Source organism: Camelina sativa, chromosome 13 (assembly GCF_030686135.1).
Source record: "Camelina sativa cultivar CO46 ecotype springtype chromosome 13, ASM3068613v1".
Classification (NCBI taxonomy): Eukaryota; Viridiplantae; Streptophyta; class Magnoliopsida; order Brassicales; family Brassicaceae; genus Camelina; species Camelina sativa.
In genome coordinates, this window is record NC_141892.1 from 9,767,251 (window position 1) to 9,789,984 (window position 22,734).

Below are 22,734 nucleotides of genomic sequence, written 5' to 3' on the forward strand. Positions count from 1 at the left end.
CTTTAATTTCCTACGATTTATTTGAACATAATGAATTAAGAATACAAAACTACACAATCAGTTAATGTTTTAAAGAAATGTATCACATTTTTATCAACTTGTCATTAAAAGGTGGAACAAATCATAATAAAGTGATATATATATATATATATATATATATATATATATAATTCTTGCTTCATAACTATAGAAAATTCAGTAAAATATAATTAGTACAACCAGTTCCGAAAATAAACAGCGAAGGTATGGAGTCTACAAAATATATGCCTCCACTCATTAGTATTCAATACGTATTACCACATCGTATCTTTTCACTTTAGTTGTTTTTAAAAACTAGTCAATTGTTTCGAACAAAAAGAAAAACACTAGTCAATTATTAACTACCCAAAGTTTCAATAAAAACTATGAATATATAATTTAAGTTTTGACAAAATAATCGAAAAGTTCAAAAGGCCTTAGTTATATTTGTAAAAATTCAACCGTGTAGCATACTTTATCGATATCATTATAGCAAAAACATTCTGACAATGTAGCATACTTACTTAATAATGTAGAAGACTTGCTTTGTGCTGTTCTTTGTATCAATTCGTCTAAACTATCGACTATTCCAAATAATTTGTATTGCTACATTTTGGTTGATAGTTTCTGAATCATTAAAAAGAAAAAAAAATTGTCAGAAAAGTGGGTCAAATCATCTCATATAATTTGGCAATAGACAAATATAAGGTCCATTATGTGGATCAACTTATGAAACAATTGATCAAACTTCATTTTTTTTGTGCATAACACGTTTAATCAGATCTTAGTAATTCCAAAAAAAATAGTATCAACGAAGAAAACCTTGCACAAGTAGACGAGAGCATAAATTATATTTAGATGATGTGGTAAACTCTATTATACTTAATCAACCCCAAAAAAAAAAAACAACAACTAGAGTTGGTTTAAGTAACAAGTTAACATAAGTTTATACTACACATCCCCGCAGTCTTTTTCCATTGTATCCAAACGAAAAAAAAAAGAGTAGCAGTCTCCAGTTAATAACTCGAAAATTTCCATACATGGATTAAAAACAATAATGGCATTTTCTCTTTAATGACATTTTCGTAATAGTCTTTTTACTAACAAAGCAAATAAAGGTATAAATAGTAGCTATCAAAATGTATCTGGTAGTTACCACAAGATCTGTTATTGTGTAGGATTCGTTTATTTTTATACATGGTTTTATTTTAATTACTCTCCCTTTAACTAATTATGCTGAGAAACAAAATAATACCAGAAACGTATTAATGTAAATGCAACTGTAACTGTAATAACAATTCTAAAGTAATTTAAACTAAGTTTGTTTTCTGATATTTTTTTGCAAATATTAATGATCTTATATATCTCACTAATCCTCAATAACATTAAAACATTTGTAATACTCGTTTTTCTCTATTTTGTTTTCATCAATGTGTTACAAATTTATTAGAAAAATAAAAGACGCTTAAGATGGGGATGATTTTGGAGTTGAAGCATTAGTAATTTTTGGTTAAGAGTAGTGAAGTCTTAGAAACAGAATTACACGTCTGAAACCCAAAAAGTGTAGTAGATATGTGAAGTAATTGAAAATGTTGCGTAAAATTTTAACACACCTACTTTGTATCAGAACCATATGTTTGACAGAGTTGCAATGGATTAGTTTACTTGGGCGTGGGAGTGGGCAGGGATGTTCTGCAAACAATAAGAAAACATGTTAATAAGATATATAAAAAAACACATAATAAACCAAGTCACCAACACTTTATCGTTTATTATCACAAAAAAAAAAAAAAAATGTTTCGAGTCAAATATGTCTACCTTAAATATATATATATATCATAATATGTCTATCTCATTGCAATTCAGTTATATATATCATAATATGTCTATCTCATTGCAATTCAGTTTTCTCATTATATACCTTTCAACTTAAATAAGAAAATCTCTGTCTAGCTTTCTGTCCTACGTACTCTACAGTTATGGCTTCGGTACTTCGCACATCTTCCAGTATGATCACGCCCACTGGTCACCCCGTCGTTGTCCCGTCAGTGTTACCAATTAAATCTTCTCTTCCCTCTATCCGCCTGACCCGTCCGTGCAACAAACCGACTTTGCTCATCTCATGTTGCTCCTCTGGGTCCAAAAAGGTGGCAACTAGTGCTACTGACCTCAAACCCATCGTGGAACAGTGGCCGGAGTACATACCGAACAAGCTCCCAAACAAGAAGTATGTACGTGTACTCGACACGACACTTCGTGAGGGCGAACAAGCTCCAGGTGGATCTCTTACTCCACAACAGAAGCTAAAGATTGCCCGCCAACTCGCCAAACTCCGAGTAGACATCATGGAAGTCGGTTTTCCCGGGTCATCAGAAGAAGAGTTTGAAACCGTTAAAGCCATCGCCAAGACCGTGGGGAATGAGGTTGTTTCTTTATTTCCTTCAGTTAAAATGATAATATACAGATTTTATTTCAAACTAGTTAACCTTGCATGCAAAGTGAAATCTAATAAAATTGGTTATATATGCATTTAAAGTGTTAGGGATCCTCCATCGGAAGTGAGAAATAACAAACACCAGTGTATAAGAGATATTGATCAATTCAACTCATGACTGCTTACACAAATATTAATTACTAACATAAATGGAGTAATTATCAGATTTTGCTATTTAAAAAAAAAAACTTATTGAATAATTATGTTGGTGGTATCATTAGGTGGATGTGGAAACAGGTTATGTCCCGGTGATATCCACCCTTGCACGAAGCAAACATAGAGACATCGAGGTCGCTTGGAATGCGGTGAAGTACGCAAAGAGGCCGAGGATATGCATATTCACATCTACGAGTGACATTCACATGAAATATAAGTTGAAAAAGACTCAAGAAGAAGTGATCAATATGTCCTTAAGTAGTATTAGGTTCGCAAAAAGCTTAGGCTTCCATGACATCCAATTTGGTTGTGAAGACGGTTGCAGGTAAATATCTATTGTCGTTTGTATCAATTTGGTTTCACGTTACAATTTTTTTGTTAGTAATCTTACGTTTGAATGTGCATTTCTATTTTGAAAGAATAATATATAAAATACAACGAAATATTTAAAGTAACATTTTACGTTTGCCAAGAAAAAGTACTTTTTACATGCCAGTGGTTAAGTGCAACAACACGTAAATGAACGTCTGAAACATTCCAGATCATAGTATAAAAATGATTAGCCGTTAAGTTATGACATTCAAATATGATCGTGTCATATTTGGCATTTTTAAAATATTAGTGTGATTATGATTCAGGTCGGAGAAGAACTTTATATGTAAGATTCTAGGAGAAGCGATCAAAGCGGGTGCTACCTCGGTGTGCATCGCGGACACTGTAGGGATCACAATTCCGCACGAATTCGGAGAACTCGTGACCTATGTGAAAGCAAACACTCCTGGAATTGATGATGTTATCTTAAGCGTTCACTGCCACAATGACCTTGGTCTTGCAACGGCCAACACAATCGCGGTACTTAACTAAATTGCCTCACAAAATAGATTATCAAGATGATTACAAAAATATGGAACAACAAATTTACATTATATATAGGCTGTATGTGCCGGAGTCAGACAATTCGAAGTAACGATCAATGGAATAGGTGAAAGAAGTGGGAATGCGTCGCTTGAAGAGGTAAGATATTGTTGAATCATGAGTATCTTTCTTTGGTATAGCAAAGTAAAATTTTCAAAATGTGGCTTTAACCTTACTACTATTATTATTTATTAATTTTATAAGACTAATAAAACTACAAAAAATGAAAGCACTGCAAAAATAATAGTAAACACATCATTTACAAATAAATTTAAAATATGCTGGAGTTGTACTTGTAATAAAAATATGGTAAATTGAAGTTCACAAAATCATATGAAAATATGATAAGCGCAGTGGAAAAAATAAAGAATTAATAAGGCAAATTAAACCTACAAGCTGAAAAGTAGGATATAATGGAATTGACACTAGGAAAAAGAGGAAATGGAATCACATGAATAATGTAACCCTTAAATTAAGTATTTAAAATGATAGCCATTGCACCAACCAAAAGAATTCTAAAAAAGTATTTAAATTGTGGAGTCATGCGTGCATGCATGATTCATGTGTTTTATGGAAAAACCAATTCTCTGTGACTGTATGTAGGTCGTGATGGCTTTGAAGTGTCGAGGAGAATATCTGATGGATGGTGTTTACACAAATATAAACACACGCCAAATTATGGCTACTAGCAAGATGGTAACTTCATATATACAAATTGAATTTTTTATGTCTATAGATAAATAATGATTTAATTTCCTATGGCCTTCATAAGCATTAACAAAAACATATGTAAATTCTTGAGCAGGTTCAAGAGTATACTGGCTTGTATGCTCAACCACATAAACCCATAGTTGGAGACAACTGTTTTGTTCATGAGAGTGGCATTCACCAGGTTCGGTAATTTATAATTAATTATTATATATGTATGACAAGAAAAATAAAATATGGGAAATGGTCTGATGTATGCATGTGTATGTATGGTGATTGTTCAAACATTTTGCAGGATGGAATGTTGAAAAATCGAAGTACATATGAGATCTTATCACCAGAAGATATTGGGATCGTAAAATCTCTTAAGTCTGGACTTGTTCTTGGAAAGCTTAGGTAAGTGATGTTTCTTAGTTTTATATTTTACTAAAGCTACGTACCATTGTTTAATTAGTTTAACCAAACATCAATGAATAAATATACGCAGTGGACGTCATGCTGTAAAAGACCGGTTGAAAGAGGTACCATTGTGATTTCGTAATTAATAATAGTTTAATCTTTAATCATATATGATGACCATTGCACGATATGACACCTTTTGGAGATAAAATGTATTTCATAATTTGTTTTCTCAGTTGGGATACGAAATCAATGATGAGCAATTGAAAGACATCTTCTCACGATTCAGAGATTTAACCAAGCAGAAAAAGGTTTTTGATTTTAAACATATATACGTTAAAAATTTCGAAATATTTTATATTAAATAATATATTAACATAAACTACGAATGGATTTATTATATAATATATATATATATATATTATAGAAAGGGCCCTCACACTCACTTGGTTTCAATTCGTCAATGTTTTCAGAGAATCACGGACGCTGATCTGAAGGCATTAGTGGTGAACGGTGATGAAGTCTCAATAAAGAAATTAAACAGTAATGGAATTAACAAACTCATGTCAAGCCCTCAGATTCCCATGTTGGTATAAGTTTTTGAAGAGAACGTCGTGTATTTTCGTACGTACTACAATCTAGTTTTAATTGATATGCATATGTCTTGTTGTTGTAATGAATTATGTGTGCTCTCTTTCAAACCATTTGACGAAAAATATTTCAAGGTTTTGGCTTCTTCCTATCTCCGTGTTGGGAAAAACTTTTGATTCCACTGACCTATCCAAGGAATACGTTTCCCCTAGCGCTACTTGAGACATGTGTATATTATACCCTCAATCTATCTAGCAACATTTATTGTTTTTTTGGTAATTTTGACTTTCTTTGTTGTACTATGCTGTGATGATCTTGATGATCCCTTGGCCATTATTTATAATTTATAAATATTGAAAGACCATAAACCTAGTTCAAATTGGATATTAACCTCCTTTTCTCGCATAGAATTATCTTTCTTCTTTCATGCACCTCAATCCGAAAACAAAGTTGGTTTTGTGTACTACAGCCCAATTCCCTCTTAACCCAGTTCAACTGCAATCCTTGACCCAGTTTGTTGACCTGAACCCGATTTTTGACAATCATATATCTTATTATATAATAATGTTGGGTTTTCAAAGTTAGTCATTAACAAGATTATAACATGTGTCAAGTATACTGATGAGATGTTGACACATGTCAAAAAATTCTTATTTTTCAAAACAGCTAATTAAGAAAATAACATTAAATCTACATAAAATTTACATGTTTATATCTTAAAAAAAAATCTAAATCAAAAAGGAAAATTAACAAAACTAATCTGTTTTCCATTATACACTAATTATATTATACGTGTTTTCTTAATTAGATTTTGACATGTATAAACAAAAAAATAATTCATTAAACATGTATATTATTATTAATCAATAAATAGGGAATAACAAATCTAAAAGATATAACATAAGTTATGTCAAAAGAATTATTATTTTTGAAACGTAATAGGACAACTAATTAAGAAAATAACATTATTATATCTACATAAATTTAAATATTTATATCGAAAGCCTAGATCTTTGATTTTTGCTGATATAATTTTGTCGATCTATTGTGGGTCTTTGATTCGTGCAGGTTCTTCAATGGAAGCTATCATATTCAATGAAATTGAATCAAAGTATATAAAACCGGTCGCTAAATTAATCGAGAATGGAGACACTAATGGAGGTTCCAAATGTGATTCTACAGTTAGTAGCGTTATAAGTTTCGAAGATTAGTCGATGATTGATGTTTCTGGTCAAAATCTAGAGTATTCTCTTCTGGATAATATCAATGATTCCGGTAATGAAACAAAAGCTACTTGATCGAGTAATTGAGAAGCGATTTTGAAATTTGGGAAGTTAGAACGGTAAACCGTTTTAAAATTAGTTTCAAACCGGATTTATGTGTTTTTTTATCGGAGTTGATTCATAAACCGTTTAAACCCAAATATATAGAGAAATATATGAGAACTTTTGATTTGGGAAGAAATAAGTTGAGAACTTACGATTCGAGAATATTTAAGACGAGGTCATAGTTCTAAGTAGTTTTGGTACAATGCGATACTTATGCGGAGTAAACAGGTCATCCATCCTTTAACGTGATTATGATATATGTCATGTTTTGAATTGTTTATAAATTTTTTATTTTGTATATCTCGATTATCTAAGACTTATATATACCATCAAGATTATAATTTTCAATTTTTTTATTATGTTATATGAACTTTCTTTCAATTTCTCAATACAAAAATTTTATTGGGTTGGTAATAAAATCATTGTACTCGAGTAGATAATTTTCACCAGTTGTTAATTCAAAATATCTTTGGAGTAAAAAAATTCATGGTTAAAAAAATTATGTCACAGAAAAATTTTAGTAATTATAAGAACAATAATTATGCCAAAATGAAAGTAAAGCAACATAAAATTTGTTTAAATTGTTTAAAAGACATTTTATAGGTGGTGATAAAGAATACTTTAACAATAAAATAATTTTGGGTGTAAGAGCATATTTTTAACGGTAAAATATACAGTAAAATTGAACGTGGTTATTAATTATATGTTGTTTTGATGAATTCTTTGCATGTAAAATATTTTGTAATAAGTTGTGAAATGTTCTTGAAATTTGACATTAATAATATTTGTAATGATGAGTATTTGACAAAAGTTTTGGTGGGATATAATTTAGCTTTACATTATTGTAATGATTATTATAATATATTTTAAATATAAAAATATAAATAAGTGTATAAAGGTAAATATAAATATGATTTTTTCCTCTAACTAAAATTATTTATATATTTATTTCAGGGTTTAAGATTTATTTTATTCAACAATTTTAAAACCCACACATCGTGCGGGCCCTTATCTATTATATATAAAAGTAAGGTTTCACTCTCTATTTATTGGTCCATTTAGCATTTAAGTTTTTTAATATTAATAATTATTTTAAATTAAATAAAAATATAATAATGTACATTAATCTATATTTTAAATTCACATTTAACTACTAAATTGTAACTGAAATTACATAAGTTATGAATTGATTATTTTATTTGACTATTCATTTCATTCCAACACACTATAAATTGTAATTGTAACTCCTCTAATTAATTTATATTAGAAATGTAACTTTCAACCCTTGGAATCCTACCCAGTAATCTTCTGGATTTTTTTTACTTTGTCGTGTATGTGTTCTTGTCGTTGTAAGTCCTAAATAGATATATCCATCCTTTATTAAACTTTTCAATTTTCGTTGTTATAAGATCTAAATTGTTGTTCTTTGCTGTTTGATAATTTTAGTTCTACTGGTTGATGTAATTGATTTTCATGATGGTAGGGGAAAAAATGCATGCTCAGCTCGCCGTCACCGCTGCACATCATCATTTTTGGAAAACCCTAATGGATCTGTCCATTTGACTATTGGACTTGTTTTCAGTTTGTTTTAGTTTGTTTTGGGCCGAGTATATAAGGTCCATTGTTATTTTGGTGGGTTGTAAACTTTTTTTTATTAATTTAGGCCATTATCTTAAATTCTTAATTTTTTTGGTTTATTCGGTTCAAATTAACCGAATTAGAAAAAAATCGGTTTAAATCCGGAACTGATTTAAAACTTAATAACCGACCCGAACAAACCGAGTACCGAATGACCCAAACCGAATTTAATTTTGGTTCAATGCGGCAGGATTATTTAAAAACCGAATTTTCTCATAACCGAACAAACCGACCCGAATAACCCGAACCCGCCGAACGCCCAGGGGCATAAATAATCATTCTCACATCATCATCCACCATATCTAGAATCCTAAATATTTTCTTTGTTTTGTTTATGTTCTTGCATGGATTCAAAACTCATAGTAAGAATGTGATTATATAATTTGTACAATTTTATTTCTTTGTTTTTATGTATTTCTTCCTTACTTCTTTGTATTCTTCTTATTTTTAATTTTCAATTACATATGTATAATAAATTATTTTAGAAAAGTAACTTTCATCCCTTGAAATCTTATAAATAACCATTCTCACATCATCATCCACCATATCTCATATTCTAAATATTATTTGTTTTGTTTATTTTCTTGCATGGGTTCAAAACTCATGGTAAGAGTGTGATTATATACTTTTTTAGATCTCTCTTATATTTTGTTCAAATTTATTTCTTTGTTTTTAGGTATTTCTTCCTTCTTTAATTGTCTTCTTATATTTTTAATTTTCAGTTACATATGTATTATAAAATTTTGGTGGGTGTAAAAAACAATTATTCACTCTCTTCTTGGTCCATTTAGCATTTAATTTCTAAAAACAATTAAGTAAAAATATAATAATGTACATTAATCTATACTTTAACTCCACACTTTACTACTAAATTGTAACTGAAATTACATAAATATGAATTGACTATTCTTCCATTCATTTTCATTCAAACACACTATAAATTATAACTGTAACTCCTCTAATTAAATTATTTTAGAAATGTAACTTTCATCCATTGAAATCTTATATATAACCATTCTCACATCATCATCCACCATATCTCAAATTCTAAATATTTTCTTTGTTTTGTTTATGTTCTTGCATGGGTTCAAAACTCATAGTAAGAATGTGATTATATAATTTGTCAATTTTATTTCTTTGTTTTTATGTATTTCTTCCTTCCTTCTTTGTATTCTTATTATTTTTAATTTTTAATTACATATGTATAATAAATTATTTTTGAAATGTAACTTACATCCCTTGAAATCTTATAAATAATCATTCTCACATCATCAACCACCACATCTCATATTCTAAATATTATTTGTTTTGTTTATGTTCTTGCATGGATTCAAAACTCATGGTAAGAGTGTGATTATATACTTTTTTAGATTTCTCTTATATTTTGTTCAAATTTATTTATTTGTTTTTAGGTATTTTTCCATCTTTATTTGTCTTCTTCTATTTTTAATTTTCAATTACATATGTATTATAAATTTTTGGTGGCTGTAAAAAACACTTATTCACTCTCTCCTTGGTTCATTTAGCATTTAATTTCTAAAAAATAATTTCTAAATATTTTCTTTGTTTTGTTTATGTTCTTGCATGGGTTCAAAACTACTGGTAAGAATGTGATTATATATTTTGTTAGATTTATCTTATATTTTGTTCATTTTTTATTTATTTCTTCCTTCCTTCTTTGTCTTTTTATTATTTAATTTTCAATTACATATATGTAATAAATTATTTTAGAAATGTAACTTCCATCCTTTGAAATCCTATAAATAATCATTCTCACATCATCATCAACTATATCTCAAATTCTAAATATTTTTTTTTGTTTTGTTAATGTTCTTGCTTGGGTTCAAAACTCATGGTAAGAGTGTGATTATATATTTTATTAGATTTATCTTATTTTGTTCAAAATTTATTTTTTTGTTTTTATGTATTTCTTTCTTCCTTCTTTGTCTTCTTATTATTTTTAATTTTCAATTACATATATATAATAAATTATTTTAGAAATGTAACTTCTATCCCTTGAAATCCTATTAATAATCATTCTCACATCATCATCCACCATATCTCAAATTCTAATTTTTGTTTTGTTTTGTTTATGTTCTTGCATGAGTTCATAACTCATGATAAGAGTGTGATTATATATTTTGTTAGATTTATCTTATTTTGTTCAAATGTTTTTTTTATGTATTTCTTCCTTCCTTCTTTGTCTTCTGATTATTTTTTAATTTTTAATTACATATGTATAATAAAATTTTGGTGGCTGTAAAAAACAATTATAGATGCAGATTCAACAATACTAAATTTCGATCAAAGCCTAATGAGGCAATGAAGCTAAAAATCATCTTCATTCATGTATATATATTGTTTTTTGAAAGTATGCAATGTTTTAACAAAATAAACTATTATAATCGAATTATTAAATAAAAATTTTAACTCTCTCTTACCTCCAAAAACTTTGTAATCATTATATTTAGTTCTTGTGATCCAAAACTATGGAGCATTTTCAAAAATACCCCATTTTCCATATCCCTTTTTAAAAATACCCCTTCATGTTGACTATTTTTAAAATTATCCATCTTTATGTACAAAATGACCAAATTACCTTTTCTTTGAATGACAACAAGAATGTACACTCACCAAAATCAAAAAATTTCCCGCCAAAAATGAAAATTTTTCCCGCCAAAAAATGAAATTTTTCACGCCAAAAATTAAAAAAAAATCCCGCCAAAAATTTTATTTTCCCGCCAAATTTTTGGAATTTATACCTTTTAAAAATCTTGTAAACGCTTTTAAAAACCTTATAAATTCGTTTACAAGGTTTTTATAAAGTTTTTAAACACCTTGTAAACGCTTTTAAAAACTTTGTAAAAGCGTTTACAAGGTGTTTAAAAACCTTTTAAAAACATTTTTAAAAACATTTTGAAAAACCTTATAAAAACCTTGTGAAAGCGTTTAAAATATGTTTAAAAAACTTTTAAAAAACATTTTAAAACCTATTAAAAATCTTTTAAAAATCTTGTAAAAGCGTTTACAAGGTGTTTATAAGGTTTCTATCTTATAAAACCTTTTAAACACCTTGTAAATTTTTTTTGGCGGGAAATTTTTTGGCGGGAAATTTTTTTTTTGTCGAAAATATTTATCAAAATTTTTTTGGAGGGAAATTTTTTCGAAAATTTTTTGGCGGAAAAATATGTCGGAAATTCTTTTGGCGGGAAAAAATTGTTTTTCTTTTTATTGAATAAAATATTTTTCATCTAATGGTAAAATGGTCAATAAAAATTAAAGGAGGGCAAAAATAAAAATGGCAAAAAAAGGGTATTTTTGAAAAGGCGTATATCAAAAGGGGTATTTTTAACAAATTCTCAATATAATTGTATAAAGATCATTATAATGTTTATTTAATTCAAAAAATTGTAATTTAATGATTTTCTATATAAAACACAATTTGATATTCTATTTCCAAAATTTTACTATAAAGAATAAATCGTTAGAATTTTACCTAGCACTAAGGTGAATATAAAAAATATTTAAAAAAAAATAATCTTTGGGATGTTTTTATTGCATTTCATATGATTTTATAGAAAATATATTTAATTGATACTTAAAAAATAATTATGAATTTAATGATTAAATGTTTTAGGTAAATTTTGAATATCATAGTAAATTTATATTTTTATCATTAACAATAGTTTTTAAATAAGTGGTATATTTTGATATTGTATGATTTGAATTAATAAAGTGTATTATTGACATTTACAAAATTTGTTTGTTATATATGTATTTTTATGGAAAATTTCAAAAATACATCATTTTCAATCTCATTTTTCAGAAATACCATTTTAAAATTTTTTATTAAAAAATCTTCTCATAAAATTCTAATAGTTTTGTGATTATTACATGAATTAATATAACTAATACAACAACCTGCATATATGCATGGGACAGTACCTAGTTGACATATATAGTGACATAAACCCACAGTTTATTTTCGGATATACATGTTACCCATATTTGTAACAATTAATAACAAGTAATATAAAACCATAAACCATAAACTATTTCAAGTTCTATGGCAAGAAAATTAAACAAACTCACTTAGTAATTACGATTGAGGGAAATGATTATTTTGCTTTCAGAAATCAAATAGTTTTATTTAACAATGTAAATTATGTGGATCTAAATTCTTAGCGAAATGATGACAACACTATCTCAAATAACTATGTTATAGTGCTATATGCTTTTGTGAAATAAACGATTTAACTTTATTTTTTAGATGGTTTTGTTTGGTAACCTCATACCATAAGTACTGTTTTAACAAATACCAAACAAAGCATAATTGTACCAATATAAGTGTTATTCTTAGCTTGTTCGTACTACTTCTTTTTACCACTATTTTGTACTGCTTCTAACTATTGTTTACCACTATTTTATCATGTAAAAGGCTTATACCGCTTTCTGTCATCAATCGAGTCCGATATTATAGGTAACATGAAAACAAGTAATACTAATTTAATTCTCTACATTCCAAAGCTTGTGGTCTATTAAAAAGGATTATCTAGAAAACAGTAATAAGCAAGACCAAAGGAAAGGAGAGCACAGTGAACAAAATATTCTGCTAATTTACAATTACAGTTCTACTTTGTAATTTATTATGATAATTTTCAATTCTAGATGAATATAATTATGCCTACGATCATCAAAACAGATTGACATGAGTATAGAACTCTCTTTTCCAATGTAATTAACTCTACAATTTTTGAATTTTCCATTATTTTCTTCACTAGCTATTCTAATCTAAATGTTTTAAATTACATTTCTTTTTAACTAAACGATGTGGGTTATTAGTCATGAAATCTTGGATGAAGTGATTTTACTATGTTCACCCACACCATAAATTCGAACTCCTTTTATTTAAAATCATAGAAAACAATCGTTCTCATATGATATTTTTACAAATTTTCTTATATACGAACAGAAATAGAGAGGCAAAGTCAAAGGGCTTGTAATTCAACACCGTCCTAGTTAGTGGAGACCACGTTAGAACGTAGTGGCCGAAGCCGATGTGGTAATCACGTAATTTATGCCCAACGTCAGGGGTGAGAACATTTGCCACGTACGTAGAAAGACAAACTTACTCACAATAACCGTTGTTGCTACTATTACCCAACAACAACAAAAAAAACAAGCCCACATGTTTTTTAAGACACATAATTAAATTTCAATTTGCGTATATAATAATTTAAATCTAAAAAGTTATTCTTTAAGAATTTATTTGTCAAATAAAACCGAAAAAAATATCATAAGTCGTCAACCAAAGAGAAAAAGAACAAATTGTACAATTTAATGTACTTATGTACACACATTTTCTATTTAAAAAAAAAACACTCACACATTTTACAAATTGTTTACGTAAAACAAGTTAAACATTCCCTTTTAATCCTCGTATAGACCAGTATTTAATATCAATCACACTTGAGACGTTTTCGTTTTCTCCACAACCGCAGTTTTACTTCTCTTCCCTTCTCTCCGGCCAAGATAACCGCCCATAAACAATGCTCCGGCTAAGCAACGCCGCTGTAATAACAACCAATGCAATCCTCGCATTGATCGGCCTCGCAACTCTATCTTTCTCCATCTACGTCTTCGTTCACGGTCCATCACAGTGTCAACGCTTCGTTCAAAACCCTCTCATCGTGACAGCGACTCTCCTTTTCTTCATCTCCACCTTAGGCCTTATCGCTGCACTCTACGGTAGCCACATCATCATCACTCTCTACCTTTTTTTCCTCTTCCTCTCCATCCTTCTTCTCCTTGCCCTCTCTATCTTCATCTTCCTTGTCACGAATCCCACCGCCGGAAAAGCGTTTTCCGGCAAAGGAATAGGTCATGCCAAGACCGGAGATCTCCAGAACTGGATCGGGAACCATTTCCTTCGAGGGAAGAACTGGGAAGGGATCACCAAATGTTTGTCTGATTCTAGGGTTTGTAAGAGGTTTGGTCCACAAGACGTTGACTTCGACTCCAAACATCTCTCGAACGTGAAGGTATGTGTTTATACATATCTATGTTTGCAAACGAGACAACAATCTATCAGCGGTTCTTATTTAACAATGTTTTAAAAGCGGTTTTGTTATTATTATTTTTTCGTTTAGTTTGGTTGTTGTCGACCTCCCGTAGAATGTGGGTTCGAATCAAAAAATGCCACGTTCTGGACACTTCCGGAGACATCAACTGCAGCGATGGTAGGGGATTGTAAAGCATGGAGTAACACTCAGAGCCAGTTATGTTACGCGTGCGAGTCGTGTAAGATTGGAGTTTTGAAAGGGATAAGAAAAAGATGGAGAATTCTTCTCTTGTTTAATCTTCTTCTCATACTTCTCGTCGTGTTTCTTTACTCATGTGGCTGCTGTGTCAGAAATAACAATCGTGTTCCATGGAAGCGCCGGTTCCTCTAAAACTCCTTCCACCTTTTTTCCTAATTATTTTATTATTTCTTCTATTTTTATTTTGAATATTAGTTAGTTGGTGTGATGTTTCTCTTCTAGTGAAATATAATTGTCTTTGTTATGAATATTGGTTTGAGAAAAATGGATTTTGGCTATGTTGTTTGACAAAAAAAAAAAAGGCTATGTTATTGTGTGAATGTCAATGGCAGGAACCTTCATAATATGTGAGCATTGCATAATAGACAGACTATTCCAATGTATTCTGATTAATAATTCACGTTTGCTCACTCATTTGAGTTTGGATAAAAATAAATAGAAAAAAGAGTTACACATGTATGTGAATTAATTAACACGTAAAATTGGTTGTGAAGGAGGAAAGAAGCACTTAAAGCAAAAACATTGTTTGAAGATACATTGCCGGATTATACAATCCGAACAAATCTTGTGGCAACTGTCGTAGTCGGTGCAAAGCCCTCCACGTTCTTTTATGGCATCTCTCACTTCTTCACTTAATCTCGTCCTTCTTTCTGATGCTTTAGCTACCCAAAAACCTAAGGATATTTATTTATATATAACTACATATGGGTATTATTCAAAATTGTTCTTCAATATGTTTGCATATCTAGCAACTGATGAATGGCTCTAGTCTAGAAAAAATGTTTAGAAACGACTAGAGAAGTAACAACACGATCGAGGAATCATGGTGTTTAAATATTGACCGATTGAATTTTTTAAAAAATTAATATTATAATAGTTGACTGATATGATGGACTCACACGGAAGAGACGACCGAATGGGGAGAATACTACTTTGCTCAACACCGTCTCCTCCGTTATGATAATTTTGATTCCTATATCTATTTTTTTTCTTGTATAATGTAAAGGTAATTTTGATCCATACTGTACATGAGTATATAGTACATAAATATTGTAACCGCAAGCAAGAGATTTGGAAGATTCGTATACACAATTGAGCTGATCGATTTTGACGTCGAATTTACATAGTTTTGGAAGAAAATTCTTGGGTTGACTAGCCAGGTTTACATCAATACACATAAACTTGTATTTATAACCAGGTTTCTGATTGTTCTTTCAATGAAAGACTTGAGAGTTTCCAGTAAACAAGGAAGAAAGTATCTATTGAAACGTTTTATTAATCCGGTGAGACTATATGGTACGCCTTGGAAATAAATACCCATCACTCAGTATTACTGTATTGCTCGAAAAGTTCAGAACAAATGTGAATCGAGAAATAGACCCCAGGATTCAGTGATCGACTTATTTTATGTTTCTCTTTGTCTCACTCAAAGTCATAATGATATAACTTTGATTACTCGTCAAAGTTTGAGAGGACAGTAGAAACCTAAATCTTTCTTGAAGGGTTAGATACTTTGGAACCCGATGGATTTTCTTAAGAGAGTGAGAAATCAATCAAACACTTAACAACTTCACTAATATTCCCAAAGCAACGTTCTGTAGATGTTGTGGGCAAAACAACAAAAAGTGTCTGGATGAAACCGCAACTTACTTGAGGAAAGTACAAGATAGAAACAAAAACCCATAAGCGACTAGTGATGTTAGGAGCTCGAGTGTCCAAGTCGGGTGAAGGAGTAAGGTCGGAATCATGGGAATGATTAGTGAACCGCAGAACCACCCAGCCGCTAATGCTCCAATTCTGCAATCATAAAAGCCAAACAGATCATGAAACAACGAGTGCCCTTTGAGCTTTCATTTCAGCTAATTTGATAGGACTAGGAGTTTACCCGATTAGACAAGCTCTCCCCAAGCTCTTTGTCTTCTCATTCAAGAAATATATGCACGCAGCCAATGATACCGCCACCTACAAGTACAGCCAAAGAAATCAGAAACCAGTATATGCAAAACAGAATAAGAAGAGAAACTCGTAAACTCTATCTAGGGGTCAAATAGTTTATCCTGTGCTAAGGTGTCTAGTATATAGATTAGCTGATCATCTGCTACACTAGATTGTATACTAAAGATTAACAAGGCCATAGTACAAGTAGTAGCAAACCTGAAACGCAGGACCGCCTTCTGCTGAGTTCATGATACTCCAACCACCCATAAAGGCAAAGAGGAAAAGTCTTCTGAATATAGTATCCATGGGAGGCATTTCAACAAAATCAAGAAGAGCCTTGAGCCAAGGAGGAGATTCATCAACTTTCTTCTTCAACCTAGTTTTAAGATTGATCTTAGTCTTCTTCCTTTTAATAAAACTAGACATTAGAAGCTTCTCAAAGGCCCCTTCTATAGATTCTTCACTTCTCTCATGTCCAGCGTACTGCTGTAAGAGAAAGTTACGAGAGGCCCAGATTTCTTCCTCTGAAGCGTATGGACTAATTCCTAGACGTTTGTACGGGTCCCAAACTCTGGTCCTGGGAAACGTGGGGGCATTGCCTATATAACAAAGTCATTCAGATAGTAAGCTAAGACATGAGCAACAACTAAAAAAGCTCAAAGCTTGAGAAAGTGAACTCTACAGTCTACACCAAAATCATTCGAATTGTTCCAACAAAAAAAAGATGAGAGTTTTGGATAAGAAAGTACGAAATCCTAATCGAAAGTGACTAAATTGTGGGAGAAGAGAAGACAATACCTCCATAGGAAGAATCAAGGGTGCACTTAACGCTTGTGAAGCTTCTTGGAGCATTCCGAAATGGTAACAGCGATGACTTATTGAAATTTCGTACGAGAGAACTGAAAAAAAAAAAAAAAAAAATCAGAAAACAACGATTAGAGAAGCTCTTAAGAATTCAATTCCTGGGACTTACAGAGACAAACCCTAAAATTATCCGGCTATGACTGGAACGAAACACCAGCTAATTGCGACGAGCTAATTCAAAATCCCTAAGAAAAGACGAAGAGGGAGAGAGAGAGAGAGAGAGAGAGTAAGATTACAGCTTTGATGGAGCGATGAACGGAGAAGTTACAGTAGTACCGGAGAGAAGAAGAGACGAAGACATGGTGGTTCCTCCGCCGGACTAACCCGACGGCGTTTTTGAGCTTAGGCTTCGGCTGAAGATGATGAACTTAGCTTTACGACGTTTTGTGTATATGAAAAGTGAAGATAAGCGTGTTTGTTGCTATCTTGCACCGCCTCGCGTATATTAGTGAATCACACCACATCTTTCAAAGTTTACGTTTATGTCCATGTATTTTGTTAGTTTTCGAATCTCACCCCTGATGTTTTGCCAAATAGTTAATATGACTCATCTTAAATTCTTAGTTGATCACCAAGAGTCAGAATTTTTTATATGTTGCGTTTTGGATAGCAAATCGTACTTGATCTTCTTCCATTCACTTTGAATGAAACAACAATATTGTTTTTGTTACAATATAAATTTTTAAACAGAGGAACAGATTTGACATTAAGGGGCAAGGATCTCATTACATGTATGTATGTATGTACACACTAAGATCCTCTCTTTATTTATGTGAATTGAGAATCATTTATTATTGATACAGACAATACATGGAACGTGGATTTTACAGCAAAGACTACAAATGTGGTATTTATGTGAATTGGCAAACCAACAATTGGTATTGGAGAGCAATTTGCCTCTCATAGCTTTGAGTTTAGTACACCGGTCTGAGTAAGCTGTTGCCTTAGAACTCTTCTCATAACCTTATTTGTTGCCGTCCTCGGTAAAGAAGGCAGAGTCACAACAGATGATACCTGTCAAATGTAAAAACACACACATTAGCCCGATTATTGTCTGGAATCTGAAACCACAAAACAACTTATGAACTCTCTTGTGTTTCTTGTTTGTGGATAGTAATAATGAACCTTGAACAATGGATTCAGTTTCTTTTGTATCTCAGAGTTGAAGGTTTTCTTCAAGAGGCTCAAATCGTTATTTGATAACTCCTGGCTCTTGAATACAACAGCTATTACTAGCTGCTCAGGACCGCCAGTAGGAGGAGGAACACCGATGGCTGCTGTCTCCAGAACGTTGTCATCAACGCAGTTACACACTCGTTCGATCTCAATAGAACCGACCTGCACAAAAAACAATTAACAGGATGTGATTGTGATTGATGATATTGACTCATACCAAATTGGTAGGCTGGTGCATATGATACTATATAAGAGTCTGTGCAGTAAGGCTACCTTTATGCCACCAAGATTCATTGTGTCATCAGCACGTCCGTGAGCACGGTAGTGTCCTTTTGAAGTCCGTTCAAATAAATCTCCATGTCTTCGTAAAATCTATTGAAAAGCAGGTAACTAGGTAAGCCACAGACTTAAAACCAATGGAAACCTCTGTATATATATGGCAAGAGTTGGAATACCTGTCCTTGGAAGGTAGGCATTCCTTCGAAGTAAACTTTGTAGTGATTTCCGTTCAGGAGAGTGGTTGAAGCTCCAAATATGTGCGGGCAAAGAGCCAATTCACCTACTCCCGGTGCGTATGGAGGCTAAAACGAAGAAGAATTAATAAAGATCTTACATCCTTTATACCATAAGATCTTTCAGAAGAAACACTACATCATCTATGATATCATAAAGTTTCTTACAATTGGATTGCCATCTTCACCGAGAATGAAAAGCTTGCAACCCATGGCAGCTGTGCTAAAAGCAGACAGTGACTGAGGTTGAAGCAAAGAACCTGTGATAAAAGCGCCACCAATCTCGGTTCCGCCACAATACTCAATTACAGGTTTGTAATGTGCTCTGCCCATTAGCCATAGATACTCGTCTACATTTGAAGCTTCACCAGTGGAACCAAAACAACTGTTGAAAAAGTACCAATATAAAAAATTAATGTTACTGCATAGACAAATCTTCTTGACTTCAACAACTACATAAGATGCCACAATATATAACCAACATAGATAGATTTGTTTCTCAAAGAATAAGTGGTGGCATAAGTTTACTTATTATTCTCAAAACATGTAAGGTCCGCAACAAAAATAAAGTTTAGGCTCAACAACATTCTGAATATGCACTTTCGGTATTACCGGATTCGTGACCAGTCATAGCCAGAAGTAGAGTTTGAGTTTTGCCATGTCCGGACAATGCTTGGTATAACGCCTAGCACTGATACCTCGGCATCCTAACCCCAGAATATAAACATATGGTAAATTTGATGTTTTAGTTTATTTGTGGAAATATTTGCACAGTCAATCATGCAATGAATCCACAGTCCTTCATAGCTCCCATTTGATGTTTGCACAAAATATGTTTTTCTTTTGTCCCTTTTATGATCTTTCTTTCTGTTTAACCTATGAGATTGGCATACCTGCACAAAGTTGGCAAACGCAGGACCAAGAGGTGATCCATTGTATAATCCCATGCAAGCCCCGTTTATCAAGGAAGCATAAACAAGCCATGGACCCATCATCCACCCAAGGTTGGTCGGCCAAGCAATAACATCACCCCGACGAACATCCAAGTGGCACCAAGCATCAGCAGCAGATTTCAGAGGTGAAATGTTCGTCCATGGAATAGCCTTTGGCTCACCTACACCAGAAATCAAAAACTTGGTAACTCAACACCCACATCCTCATCTACATAACATGATGCAGTTTGATTCATTGGTCTACCAGTGGTTCCTGATGAGAAAAGGATGTTTGTGTAAGCTCCAGCTGGTTTCTCTACCGCAACATATTCCACGCCTCTGTTTGAACAGTATAGCATATATCATTTCTAAATCTCCAGGAATTTGGAACAGCAAGCTCTAAGTGTTCCTTAAACAATATCATAGAAATTAGATTTCACTTTCAGGACCATCACTTTACTTGTCACATTAGACCATCATTAACCATAGCAACAATATTTTGCAGTTGTTTCCATTTTTAACTAGAAGCTGCGAGATAATATAAAAATGCAGTAGACAGTACCTCAAACTTCTTGCATTCCCCAAAAATTTGTTCCAAGACAAATCCTTCTCACGCAGCTGTGTTCTGTAGTTAGAGCCTCTAGCTGGGACAACAATTGCCAGAGGTGCTTCTGCATCAACGACTCTTCTGCAGAATGGAATAGATAATGTGAGACCAATTTTACAGCCAACATCTTGAAATAAAACCAGTCCTAATAGAATTTCACCTATAGAGGGGAATACTTTTATCACCACGAATGATCACATCCTGCAAAGAATTAAAATGAAAACTTAAAAATCTAAAAAAGGATGAGTAGAAACCATGTTATATGCTGCTTTTTATACACAGTGACCATTGCAATAATTGAAACAAAGTGGCTTTTTCCAGCTAGGCTATTTAACTGTTTAAAAATCACCTAACAACCGTTCATATTTTGGCAACAACCTTAACTAAATTCCAAAGGCAAACGCAAACAGTTCATCACTAAAACCATCACATCACACTATAAAATAGCTAAACAGCAAATTTTACACCTTCGTTATCCATCCATCAAAGACTCATGAGAAATTTACCTGAGTAAATATGGCTTTAGCTTTTGAAATTTTAAGCCGTGTAGATATCTCACGGGGAGAGAAACTATCGGCAATGGAAACAACCACATGGCCAGCTAAGACAATGGCAAGGTATATGATTACAGACTCAACATTCATAGGCATATCAACTGCAATCGCTGACTCATCCTCCAAATCCAAAGCACTAAGAGCATGTGCAACCAACCTACACATCATACAACACTAGTTTTGCATGATTTTGATAAAGAGACATAAAAAAGTTTCCTTTTTTAACTAACAAAAGGCCAAAACAAGGATGAGAATTTTCATACCAGACATGTGATCGTAACTCGAGAAGCGTCATGGTATTAACAGGAAGATCATCGCTGCCTTCGTCACGCCATCGAATCACAACATCATCCAATCTTCTCTTGAAACCATGAGTCAAACAATTTCTAGCAGGATTCAAGTAAGCACCAGGAAGCCAATTACCTCCAGGATTCACTCCAGATGTATCTTTCTCTAATATACACTTAGGAGCTACAGAGAACACTATGTTTAACTCATCCAGCACAATTTTCCAATACACCTAATCCAAAAAAAAAACATATAAATCAAAACCTGATTCATAAACATCAAAAGCTATTTAAAAAAAAAAAAAAAAAATGTTTAATTAACCTCAGGATTTGATACAGAGAATTCTTGAAAAGTCGAGAAACTCGAAACAGGGTTCTTGTAATCATCACCTAACAACACTTTACCACGCCTTTTTAGTAACTTGCCTACGTTAGTTGAAGAAGCAACCTTCCTAAAATATACAATTTCCAAATACATCAAATAAAGAATCTGAAAGGTACGGAGAAAGATCATCAAGTTTATAGTTAAAAGTAAAACATACGGGTCGGGTATCCAAGCGGGTGGGTCGGGTCCGAAGTCTTTGTAGCAGCCGTAATACAACATCTGGTGAAAAGAGAAAGGGAGGTCAGGATGCAAGATCCGCCGAGAAACCTGAACCCATAACTCAACCGGCGTGGCGGGACAACGGAGAATCTCGTCGAGATCTTTGAGAAGCTTCTCCGAGACATCGCTGGAGATACCTAGAGCTTCGATGTCGGATTTGGTGATTGACTCTAGGGATTTGTACGCCATTTTTTTAATAAGGAGAGGAGAGCTAAACAAAACAAAGCATGAATGATTCAAAACTGAGAGTGGCAGAGAGGAGTGAGTGGCAAAATTGTCCACGTAATATAAAGAGAGCTCGTGATTACCACGTGTCAATCTGGTTTTGATCTCTGACAACTGACAACAACTTTGTTTTTTGCTCTTTACACGTCTGAATGTCTCTCTCTGATCATCATCTTCTTCTTGATAGGAGTTACACAGTTTCGGTTACTATTTTAAAAATGTCATGTTATGAATCTTTTTATTGATTTCAGTCTATATACATTAATTGGTTGCTTTTATATCATATGATGTTATGTATCTATAAATTGGTTTCAGTCTATATACATTATGTAGTTGAACTCTCTGACATGCACCTTTTTTTTTCTCTTTCGCACTTTTGATCATTATCTTTGTATTTTAGTTATGATGTTTTTCTCTAGATACGACTCTCATCAAAATTGGATTGTATGAATCGGTAGTGTTTTTAGA

General features: G+C 32.2%; 5 protein-coding genes across 8 annotated transcripts; 2 read left to right on the top strand and 3 right to left on the bottom strand.

Annotated features, from left to right (window-relative positions):
* The first annotated feature begins 1,774 nt into the window (after positions 1-1,774).
* On the top strand, positions 1,775-5,432 carry LOC104736317 (methylthioalkylmalate synthase 3, chloroplastic-like). The gene is made up of 10 exons (XM_010456280.2): positions 1,775-2,441; positions 2,734-2,993; positions 3,307-3,520; positions 3,602-3,682; positions 4,187-4,279; positions 4,389-4,475; positions 4,587-4,687; positions 4,779-4,812; positions 4,927-5,001; positions 5,164-5,432. The coding sequence occupies exons 1-10, from the start codon at positions 1,998-2,000 to the stop codon at positions 5,284-5,286; spliced, it is 1,512 nt and encodes a 503-aa protein (XP_010454582.1). The 5' UTR covers positions 1,775-1,997; the 3' UTR covers positions 5,287-5,432.
* Positions 5,433-13,708: 8,276 nt separating this feature from the next.
* LOC104736318 (tetraspanin-12-like) lies at positions 13,709-14,950 on the top strand. The gene is made up of 2 exons (XM_010456281.3): positions 13,709-14,288; positions 14,397-14,950. The coding sequence occupies exons 1-2, from the start codon at positions 13,797-13,799 to the stop codon at positions 14,697-14,699; spliced, it is 795 nt and encodes a 264-aa protein (XP_010454583.1). The 5' UTR covers positions 13,709-13,796; the 3' UTR covers positions 14,700-14,950.
* An 82-nt stretch (positions 14,951-15,032) lies between these two features.
* On the bottom strand, positions 15,033-15,888 carry LOC109128348 (Putative membrane lipoprotein). Its single transcript, XM_019234542.1, has 2 exons — positions 15,885-15,888; positions 15,033-15,241 (listed from the first exon to the last, which is right to left on the bottom strand). The coding sequence occupies exons 1-2, from the start codon at positions 15,886-15,888 to the stop codon at positions 15,033-15,035; spliced, it is 213 nt and encodes a 70-aa protein (XP_019090087.1).
* A 228-nt stretch (positions 15,889-16,116) lies between these two features.
* LOC104736319 (protein CHAPERONE-LIKE PROTEIN OF POR1, chloroplastic) lies at positions 16,117-17,888 on the bottom strand. Of its 2 annotated transcripts, none has more exons than XM_010456282.2 (5): positions 17,606-17,888; positions 17,304-17,404; positions 16,722-17,104; positions 16,453-16,529; positions 16,117-16,364 (listed from the first exon to the last, which is right to left on the bottom strand). In XM_010456282.2, exons 1-5 carry the CDS (start codon positions 17,668-17,670, stop codon positions 16,214-16,216), a joined length of 777 nt encoding a protein of 258 aa, XP_010454584.1. In that variant the 5' UTR covers positions 17,671-17,888; the 3' UTR covers positions 16,117-16,213. The 2 variants fall into 2 exon arrangements, with proteins under 2 accessions (XP_010454584.1, XP_087337030.1); XM_087480904.1 differs by having other exon boundaries at positions 17,489-17,782.
* A 160-nt stretch (positions 17,889-18,048) lies between these two features.
* On the bottom strand, positions 18,049-22,443 carry LOC104736321 (putative acyl-activating enzyme 17, peroxisomal). 3 transcript variants are annotated; one of them, XM_010456283.3, is made up of 14 exons: positions 21,980-22,443; positions 21,760-21,889; positions 21,414-21,670; positions 21,103-21,307; positions 20,757-20,797; positions 20,552-20,677; positions 20,255-20,328; positions 19,951-20,171; positions 19,670-19,764; positions 19,226-19,442; positions 19,001-19,126; positions 18,819-18,917; positions 18,495-18,707; positions 18,049-18,383 (listed from the first exon to the last, which is right to left on the bottom strand). In XM_010456283.3, exons 1-14 carry the CDS (start codon positions 22,228-22,230, stop codon positions 18,270-18,272), a joined length of 2,169 nt encoding a protein of 722 aa, XP_010454585.1. In that variant the 5' UTR covers positions 22,231-22,443; the 3' UTR covers positions 18,049-18,269. The 3 variants fall into 3 exon arrangements, 2 of the variants coding, with proteins under 2 accessions (XP_010454585.1, XP_087337029.1); XR_015577765.1 differs by lacking the exon at positions 19,670-19,764 and having other exon boundaries at positions 21,980-22,414; XM_087480903.1 differs by lacking the exon at positions 20,757-20,797 and having other exon boundaries at positions 21,980-22,294.
* Positions 22,444-22,734: the final 291 nt, after the last annotated feature.